Raw genomic sequence first — 10508 nt, 5'->3', positions numbered from 1 at the left:
CGATTAGATCAGTATTATAAAGCTCTTAATAAAGTACTATAAAGTTACAATTATAGATAGTCAATGAAGTTAGTCAACAAAATATTCATGCCTATAATCAAAAACTTTTAAGTGAAACAGTTTAATATAAGTGGTCAGCTAAGCAAATAAAAATTATACATACTGTGCTTCTAGCCTACTCTATGGAGTCTAATCTTTGGAAAGACTCAATTCATTTTAAGGAAGAAAAAAATCTTGAGTTAATATATGTGTTAGTGACACAAACAAGATGCAACCACTAATTCAAAAATAGGCGGGCTTCCCCCCAAGAAGAGTACATTCTTTAATAGAACTGTATTTGAATAAGAATTCCATACAAATAGAATATATACCTTAACACAAGAAAGCAAGGAAAGAATGTTTTTACATTACATAGAATACCCAGATGATTCATCAAGTTACCCCTCTAACCAAATACTTCCATTTTTTGTGTTTATTATGAACTTTGTAGTCAGTTCTGTAATATGCCAACAATCGTGTGGTTTCAACATTTAGTGATATGAAGCACACCTGCCTGTTTCCAAAGAGAATGTGATGTAGCCTTCATTTCAGAGGAGCTGAAGTGATTGAATTACTGTCTGCTTTTTAATGTTTCAACTAACCTGTAAAGAGAAAATGAAGTTCCATGAAATTAATTTTCAGGTATAAAGCATGCACATTTATAATATAAATTTTATAATGGAGGCAGATTCCAAAGCACATAAAATGATGAATGCTAACACAAATTAGGAGGAAGTTATGGACTCAATTTCCATGATGGTTATTATAAGCTTTGACTTTGTGATTTGCACAAATAATCAAAAAAGACCAAACTTCTATTTTCCAGGCGTCTACTACTGTCAGGCTACACGTGGATGATTCAGAGGTGAAAACTAGTCTCATTCCTCAAGGAGCTGATTATCCAATGAACAAATGAACAAATCAAACAATTACAAGTCAGTGTAACAAGTAGTATGTCACTGATTTCTAACAAGGTCACCTAGCAACATGTGGAAAGGTATGGGAATGGAGATAAATAGGAAAAATTTTTGAGAATGGCAGAGAGCTGGATTTATTTAAATAACTATAACCAGGTAGATATCGCTGAAATAAAAGCAGATGTACATGAAGACCAGTGAGAGAAAAGGCTGGGAGAACCTGTGTGATGAACCTCTGAGATGGCTTCTAGAAATACAATACTTGCCATTCCATTGCCTCATCAAGGCCAGTGCCTTTGGTTGCTGATGTTTTGAATATCTGCCATTTTCGGTCCTTCAAGGCAGGTAATCCAAGTGAGTTTGCCATCTCTGAGGGAGTCATAGCCTGCTCCATGTCTTGTTTATTTGCAAACACCACTAAAATGGCTTTTCTCAGCTCTTCTTCCTAAATAAAATGGAAGATATTTAATTTCCTCTAATCAATTTGCTCCCTTGAGTTTATGGAAAAAATACCAAAACTACATTACTTTAAAAGTACATATAATGTTTATTATAAATTATTTCAAAGTACAGAAAAATACAAAGATGCTTCATCCATAATCCTACCTCCCAATCACCATTGTTAACATTTGGAATATTTTCTACCAGTACTGTGGTTCTATAGATATTTAGTTTACTTAGTTTAAATACATTTTCACATTTAAGATTACATATAATTCTATACCCTGCTTTAAAAAAATAAACATTATGAATCTTTCTCCAAACCATAAAAATTTTTCAAAAAATAAATTAGTGACTAAATATACCTTACACTATGGGTACATGTACCATAAATCATGTAACAATTTTATAGCACTGGACTCTATATTCTTTCACTTGACAATTAGAAAAATCAAGGTAACAAGGTGTTTGTACAGAAATCTTTGAATCTGTTCTCTTAACAGTTCTCTAAAACTTTATGTTGAGGATTTGATAAAGTGAAAAAAAAATTATATATATATATATAAAATGGCTTTCTAGAAAGGTGGTAACAATTTTTACTCCACCAACAAATCTAAATTTTCAATGTAACCTTAGTATACCAGAAAATTATTTTTCCAAACATAGTTCTAACTGAATGTTTGTTATTAGGCCATTAGAAATACAAATGTTATTAGCAATGTGTTTCTCTTCTGTATACTGCCTTTTTCTCATTTTTCTACTAATTCGCAAAAGGTCTAGATATGATTAAGAACAGTAATTCTAGCCAGGTGCAGTGGCTGTAATCCCAGTGGCTCAGGAGACTGAGGCAGAATCTTTGAATCTAGTTCAAAGCTAGCCTCAATAACTTAGCAAGACTCTAAACAACCCTGCGTCTAAATATTTTATGGAAAGGGCTGGAGATGTGGCTCAGTGGTTAAGCGTCCCTGATTCAATACCCAGTACAAAAAATAAAAAGTAATTCTTAAGTCACTGGTGTTTAGTAAGTTCTAAGTTCTAATTTCCCGTTTTTACTCTTAATTACATTTGGTATATCTGTTTTTTTTTTTGGGGGGGGGGGCAGTTCTTTGTGTTTATACAATTAAATCTAATTAACAGCTTATGGCTGTTACTTTAAAACTCCATTATATACAAGACAAATAGTTCCTTATATTTGAATTTATCTACGAAGATCTTATAATAAATATGATGCTATAATGTAAAAAATTAAGCATAAGTTTAAAACTACTAAGTTTGAAATTTATAATTTGGAAACCATTACAAAGTCAGTAGTCCAAGAAATCAGGAATCTAGTGTCCTCTCTTCTGAGAATGGTTTTCCTTAGGTATCAAGTGGTCGAGAACTTATATTTAAGCATTCAGTGACTGGGTAAATCAGAAACATTTTTGGTGTGAAAAGGAAATTTAACTATCTGATCTTCTAGAGAAAATGCAATTTCATTATTAAATTAGTCATAGTATATCTTGCTATTTTAATTTTTAAAAATTACTTAATGCATCCTCTGAATGTCAGCCAATATATCATCTTAAGCTCAATGAATAAAATGTACTGAGTTCTTCCACACATCAAGATAAAGTCAAGGAACTTATATTTTGAGGGGGAAACATACATAAATAAACAAATACATTTAAAAACTAAGAGCCTGGTGCACTGGCACATCCTGTAATTCCAGTGACTCAGGAGGCTGAGGCAGGAATATTCAAAGTTCAAGGCCAGCCTCAGCAACCTAGTAAGACCATCTCAAAATAAATAAAAAGGACTAGGGATATAGCTCAGTAGTAGGGTACCCCTGGGACTAACCCCCAGTATTGCAAAAAACACAATAACAACAAATATCTAAATAGAGAAACAGTAAGTGGTATAAGGAATACAGTAGGGTAAGGGTTTAGAAAGTAACTGAGACTACTCTTTCAGGAAGAGTGTGTCAGAAAAAAAAAGGGCCAGAAGGTAGCAATGTAAAAATTTGGGGGGAGAGAATTCTAAGCAGAAGGCTCACAGGTATAAAAGGCCCAAGTATACAACTTAGTATGCTCAAAAAACAAAGATCAATGTGACCCAGTAGAAAGGTACATGCTTATGATCCCAGCTATTCAGGAGGCTGAGGCAGGAGGATGACAAGTGTGAAGTCAGCTTCAGCAACTTAGACTCTGTCTCTAAATAAAAATAAAAAATGCTGGGGATGTAGCTCAGTGGTAAAGTCCTCAGGTTCAATCCCCAGTACAGCCAGCAACCTAGAAATACACGTTTTTGACAAGTCTCTCCCCCACACAGAGGAGTTTCAGTTATTTTCTCACTATTTACCCTACTTTATTCTTTATTCCATTTATTGTTTCTTTACTTAGTTTTTAAATTATATCTGCTTCTAAAACAGCTAAAAATAAGACATTTTTTAAATGTCACATCATAGGGGCTAGAGTTTAGCTCAGTGGTAGAGGGCTTGCCTTGCATGCATAAGACCCTAAGTCTGATCCCTAAAACCACAAAAAAAAAAAAAAAGGAAGAAAGAAAAAGTGATGGTGGGATACATCATAGGAGTGACTTAAGATAGTTTTAATAGTTGCCTTAAGAGACCTCTGAACTTCTGGAAATCAAAGAATCTACCTTATAGGAAGTTTCAGGGTTAGGGTTAGATTTCTTTTTTCCTCCATTTCCAACTGTATTTCTGGAACAGGAAGTATTGTGAATAAGAGAAAACATTGAAACATGGAAGGAAAAAGTCACTGCATTCTTTTTAATTATTCCTACATGTGATAATATACTCTGGAAGTAGCAAGCAAACGTAAATGATTTCCCTTCATCTTAAAGTATTAGTTTACTTACCTCCAACATGGCAACTAACTCTGATTTAGAAATGCCAATTCGGTCTCGGTCACAACTGTCTACTACATAAATGACTGCATCGGTGTTTGAATAATAACATCTCCAGTATGGCCTAAAGAAAATTCAAAGGGGGAGAATATATAATTATTACTTGAAAGAAGAAACTGACATACCAATTTACTTGCTAGGACTCAGGGCAATAATGAGTGGGTGGGGAAGACTGCATGCCAATCCTGCCCCACTCATGTGAGAAACAATGCTGTAATGATTTCACTATTTCTGACAGTTATCTCTCATGTCCCCAGGATTTCATGAAGTTGAAAGAATGGTGGTAAATCTTCAATCAAAGGACCAAGGAATTTAAAAATAATTCAAATTTTTTAGGCTGAGACAGATTCTTATCATCTATAAAATCATCAAATTTTCTGATAGAAAAGTTGTACAAAAATCTGGCCAATGTAGCTTATACTCTTTAACTAGGAATCCTTCAAAAGGAATGTTCTTATTTTAATATGGTTTTATCCAAGTCATTAAATTAATCACTGTAGACACCAAGAAGTAGAAATGGCTAAAATCAGAAATAACCTCAAAAGTGACTTAAGAAATGAAACAGTTAAAGGAAGGCAGATGTATAGGGACTGTATTTCTAATCTCTTACAATGGCAACATAGGAAGCTACCATTAAGTTACCAAATATTCATACAAGTCCTGAATTTCCTGAGACATCTATGTTTATATTACCTCTACATGGTATGTCTACGGGGTATTTTTATGAATTCTCTGTCACACAAAGGAAGGGGCTGATGAGAGCTAAATGGAGGGATAGTTAAAAAACTACTTTAGTAATTAGGTCTTGAGATTTTCATGAACAGATTTTCATTTAAGTGATATCTGAAAAAAATCAGATCTGAAGTGGTTATCTTTAGATTTTAATTCAATGAATGCTCTGAGGGAATAGGCAGTTTCAAATTTTACCATATTTTAAACTTAAGTAACTCCCATCCAGTTTACAATAGAAGATATGCTTTGGTTTATTGCTGTTAACAGTTAACCAAAAAAAAAAAAAAGTTAAATACTACAAAATAACCTGGTATTTAAACTATACCTGATACTTGTCTGTCCTCCTAAATCCCAAACTTGGAATTTAAGGTTTTTGTATGTCACCGTCTCTACATTAAATCCAATAGCTGGAAGAGAAATCAAATCGGTAAGTATGTGTAGACTAATACATTCTACTTTCAAGTATCCAATCCAATTGAGTTTTAGCAATTAACAGTAACTGTTCAATCACATTATCAGCTGGGACATTATTATTTCATTTAAGATAATATTCTATGATACACACATACACACACACAAACTCACTAATTAACAAGATTAGCACTACCTTCAGATTACATAAGAATGATCTGAAATATCTAATTCCCAGATCAATGGAAATCCTATTATATTAAATTCCCTCAGTACTAGCAAATAAAAGTGTTCAGAAAGTTGTAGTTAGAATGTAGTTATATTTACAAAAACTGGAATTTTTGTTGGTAGGTAGTAAATAAATAGGGATCAAAACCAAGAATGGACCAGATGCAGTAAGCACATGCCTGAAATCCCAGCAATTTGGCAGACTAAGGCAGAAGGATTGCAAGTGAGGACCTAAACAACTTAGTGAGGACCTAAGCAACTTAATGAGAACATGTCTCAAAATAAGTCATAGCTGAATGGTTGAAGGGGCACCACACAGCTAAGGCAAGGTACTACCACTGTCACTGAAAGGAATCTAAGGAGTGAAAAGGATGCTGAAAAAACTTAGGACTGATATATACAAAGAGTACTTACATTTTACAAGATTAAAAATATCAAAGCAAAAAACAACTGTTGTAACTGGATGATTAAAACTATAGTATAAGAAACCTATGTGGAAAACTAAAAAGCCAAGTTCATGATGTCCTCCTTAGAATTATGCAATTACACAGTGATTACCCTCATTCACCATGATTAAGAGCACTATTTATGTGCAAAGGACAAGAATGTAGTATAAAGAGCTCTCACTGAAATGGGATCCACTGTGCACTGCATGGGCCACCAAGAGTTGTCACAGTAGAGATCAGAAATTTTAAGAAGAACCAAGGGAACTGAAATGTACTGAATGTAGCAAAAAGAAAATAAGAGATGCTACAGAGTTCAAAAAGTTCTTTTCATAAAAGCTAGACTTTTCTTTTAATATCTAGAACCTCAGTAACAATAACTATACAGGCAATAATTTAAATAATCTTGAGCAAACTCTGAACTCTTCAATTTAGTGTAAATGTATTAATCTTAAGTAAATTCAGATCAACAAATGAAAAAGTATAAATAACAGTATTCATATATAGTTAAACAGGATTGTTCCTGGATATTTGTCTAAGACAGCAACAAATGTTTCTTTTGTTATTTTTAAGTACCAGTGTATTTTGACACTCAGTCTCTACAACTCAGATCTTTAAGAGTAATCAATAGAACCCTGCCAAGTGCAATGCCAGCTACTTAACACTTGCCTAGCAACTTAGTAAGGCACTGCCTCAAAATAAAATAAATAAAGGCTGGGGATGTAGTTCAGAGGTACAGAACTTGCACAGCATGCCCAAGTCACTAGGTTCAGACCTAAGTACCACCACCACAACAAAAAGGAACCAATAGAATTACTAAAGACAAACTAACTAGTTAAAATACAAATTCAGGCAAAAAAAAAAAAAAAAAAAAAAGGCCCTTTGCATATGATAATATCACTTAACATCCATATAATTCTTTACACACATTTACAAAGAATTTTTGTTCTGTTTCTCCTGCCTCTTAGTGCTGTGACTGAACCCAGGGCCAATGCTCTACTACAACTGAGTTATAGCCTCAACCCCTACAAAGTATTTTTAAAGTATTTTTGTACACTTCATTTATTTCCCCCCCGCCAAGGCCAGTAGATATTTATTATTTTTCGTTTTATCAGTAAAGATACTGGCCCTCAGTAAGATTTAGTGACTTAAATCAACTTTAGCTCTAAACAGCAAACTTGCTTTGCACCCTTACAGGGGGCCTTAAATTATATCAAATTGCCTCTCAGTTTAACTATCGGACCAGGTGCAGTAGAGTACACCTATCATCCCAGTGACTCCGGATGCTGAGACAGGAGGATCACATGTTCAAAGCCAACTTCAACAACCCAGCAGGCCCTAAGTAACTTAGGTAGATCCTGTCTCAAAACAAAAAATAAAAATAAGGCTGGGGATGTAGCTTAGTGGGAAATCACTGCTGGGTCCAATCCTTAGTAACGGAAAAAAAAAAAAAAGAGAGAGAAAGAAAAAAGTGTTATTATATTCATATTAGAAGTTTACAAACCTTATCAATTTATTTTACAAATCATTTATTCAGAAAGTTAGATATAAACCAGAAAGCTCCTACAATTAGTTTATTATACCAACACTTACTAGGAATAGTAGTAACAACTTCTCCAACTTGTAATCTGTACAGAATTGTGGTTTTTCCTGCACCATCTAATCCCAAAATTAAAATCCTCATTTCCCGGGTTCCAAAGAGACTGGAAAAAATACTTGAGAAAAAGCCACCTAAAAAGATAATAAAAGCAAAATCATATTCAATATTGTGTAAACCAGATGCACAATACATTTAATCTTGTCCTTTGAAAGCTACATATCAAATTAAATAATAATATATTTTCCTGGTAGATATTTTTGCTTCTAATGAAATGGATTATTCAACATCACACAAGTAATTAGTGATATATTAGTAGTCCTAAATATTGTGTCAGGCAGGCAAAAGATATACTAAATAATTAGAAATATAGTCACTGCTGACATGGGGTTCAGAATACAGATACCTTGACATGGTTTCCTTACTACCCCTAAAAACCAAGTCAGAAGGGCAGTGGTTTTTCACACATGAAAAGCAGCAGCAAAATCACAATGATCTTTAATCACTGAGACTTCTCCAATTAACAATATAACAGGCAGAAGAAACTGACACACAGGGCTAGGGTTGTGGCTCAGTGGTGGAACACTTGCCAGGACGTGTGAGGCACTGGGTTCTATCCTCAGCACCACATAAAAATAAAAAGTAAATAAATAAAATAAAGGCATAAAAGATGCTTAAAAAAAGAAACTGACACACAAACCAGAAATCACAAGAACTATTTCTGAAAGCCACTAGAGAAAATTTTTTTTAAGTTAGTAATAATAATAGTTGACAACAAAAGGGTTGCCACACTTTGCTATACGGAAAGGAGATGGGAAAATTAAGAGTTGCCAAGTTTGGAAAATCGAACACACCACGGGCTACATAGAGAATCTTGGAAAAGTCAAAAGAATCTGGGTGTGACTTGACAAAGTCCTCTCTGCCATTTACAGGTAGGAAAGATGCGGAAGAACAAAACTGAAGGGTTACACAAGACAGGTTAGGGGCTGTGAGGCTCTGGAGCAGGAAGTTTACTCCCGGAAAACAGACGAGGGATATAAACCAAAGGACAAGCATCTTCATTTGGAAAGTGGTAAACAAGTTCACGAATGCACACCTCCATTTGGGCTCTAGCGGGCAGAATGAACAGTCCCTAGAACTGGAATTCAAGTTTTCATTCACTGGACTAGTAACACCCTCCCCACTTTCAATTTACCCGACTTAATTTTACACGAAAAGCGACAGCAGACAATCACACAGATGCCAGGGTGGCTATAAGGCGACACTCCCGGGCTGGGCTTGTGGCTCAGAGGCACGGATGAGGCACTGGGTTCGATCCTCAACACCACATAAAAATAAATAAATAAAATAAATGTTTTTGTTTGTTTGTTTGTTTGTTTTTAAAGCAACACTCCCATCGGACTCCTCCAAGTGACGCAGTCCCGACTGGGCAGGGGAGAGAATTCGGCTTGCACTGCGGGGACGGAGCCCGTTTCAACGTTGTCAGTAAACCCGCAACTGACACGTCGCTGCGCTTCGCAAGCCCAACTGCGCCCGGCGAGCCGACGTGGGTATAGGAGGCTGAGGGAAAAGTCGGGGTCACCGAAAAGGACTCGCCGCCCGGCCGCCCCCGACGCCGCAGGTACGAAGGAGAAGCAGCCAGGGCAGCGGAGAAGCGCGGAGCGGGGTCCGCCCGCAGGTGAAGAGCCAAGCTGAGTCCCACACGACCGCCCGGGAGAAGCTGGCCACTCTGGGCTTCGCACGGCGGCCCCTTTCCCCCTCCCGCCCCCAGCCCTGAGCCGCAGCCCCTGGAGCGCGCCCAGACTCCTCCAACTGCTCACCCATGATGACCCGCCAGTCGGCCCTCGCCGGTCCTCGGAGGAAGGCCTCGACTCGGCAACGACTGCTATTCCAGCCTCGGCGCCGCCACCTCCGCTAGCTTTAGCCTTCAGCCGCGGCTCCAAGGCGGTCTCCTCTCAAGCCAGGTCAGCCAGCAACTTCCACGTCGGACTCCCGGCGGGGGTGGGGGCCCGGGCCGCCGCGACTGCGCGCTGGGAATGGCGGCCTGAGCATCCGCGTCGGCGCTTTCGACGCAAGGTCCCGGATCGCCGAGGGTGAGGACTGTGGACGCCAGGATCTTAAAGAATGCAAGAACATGAAGTCGCTCCAGATCCCGATTTCCTGAGTAGAAATGGCTTCCGAAATAATGGAATACGAATTTTCATGTTAAACTCTGACACGAAAAATTGACGAATCAGCCAACTCATAAAGCGAGTAGAGGACTCAAAGAAGCGGCCGCACAGGACACCGGCGCAGGCTGCGGCATCTCAGGACGTGCTGGTCCCGGAGCACCCTGCGCGGGCGGCCCCGCTCTCGCCCAAGCTTTCCCCAGAAGGAGATGGGACTACGTAATAATAATGGGAAGACGCCCCGCGCCTCCCCGTGCCACCAGTACTCTGCAGCTTTACACCTGAGGTCGCTACCTGGAGAATTTTTGCCAGGACTAGCGTTAGAGCCCCTCCCCTCTCTCTCCCTCTGACTCTGGACACCTGAGCGATGTGGACGAGCTGGGCCGGATTAGAAAGATCAGGGACTTGTTCTCTCCAGGGGCGTCACTTGGAAGTAATGTAGGTTTTGACAGTGAAGTTGTTGAAAGGAGGGAGGAAGCGCACCTGGAGAACGGGCAAGAGTTCCCTGGACTCTTAATTTGTAAAGTCAAGCGTTTTGGAAAGGTACACAAAGGAGGAAACCTATCCCTTAATCCTAAACCTTCAGTTCCCACTGGAACACACACAACATTTTCTCAGATTTCTT

At 37.9% G+C, this 10508-nt stretch overlaps 1 protein-coding gene across 1 annotated transcript; it reads right to left on the bottom strand.

Moving 5' to 3' along the window:
- Positions 1 to 281: 281 nt before the first annotated feature.
- Arl1 (ARF like GTPase 1) lies at positions 282 to 9738 on the bottom strand. The gene is made up of 6 exons (XM_027946907.2): positions 9536 to 9738; positions 7712 to 7849; positions 5362 to 5443; positions 4257 to 4368; positions 1223 to 1401; positions 282 to 641 (listed from the first exon to the last, which is right to left on the bottom strand). Exons 1-6 carry the CDS (start codon positions 9537 to 9539, stop codon positions 611 to 613), a joined length of 546 nt encoding a protein of 181 aa, XP_027802708.1. The 5' UTR covers positions 9540 to 9738; the 3' UTR covers positions 282 to 610.
- Between the last annotated feature and the right edge of the window lie 770 nt (positions 9739 to 10508).

The sequence above is a fragment of the Marmota flaviventris genome, chromosome 3 (assembly GCF_047511675.1).
Source record: "Marmota flaviventris isolate mMarFla1 chromosome 3, mMarFla1.hap1, whole genome shotgun sequence".
Taxonomy (NCBI): Eukaryota; Metazoa; Chordata; class Mammalia; order Rodentia; family Sciuridae; genus Marmota; species Marmota flaviventris.
The sequence above is the reverse complement of the archived record's forward strand: the minus strand, read 5'-3'. Positions and strand labels throughout refer to the sequence as shown.

Coding starts and splice junctions, on each gene's coding strand:
- Arl1 (XM_027946907.2), bottom strand. Junction 1,402..4,256: donor AGTTAGTTGCCATGTTGGAG/GTAAGTAAACTA, acceptor CATTTTATTTAG/GAAGAAGAGCTGAGAAAAGC. Junction 642..1,222: donor CTTGATGAGGCAATGGAATG/GCAAGTATTGTA, acceptor TTCTCTTTACAG/GTTAGTTGAAACATTAAAAA.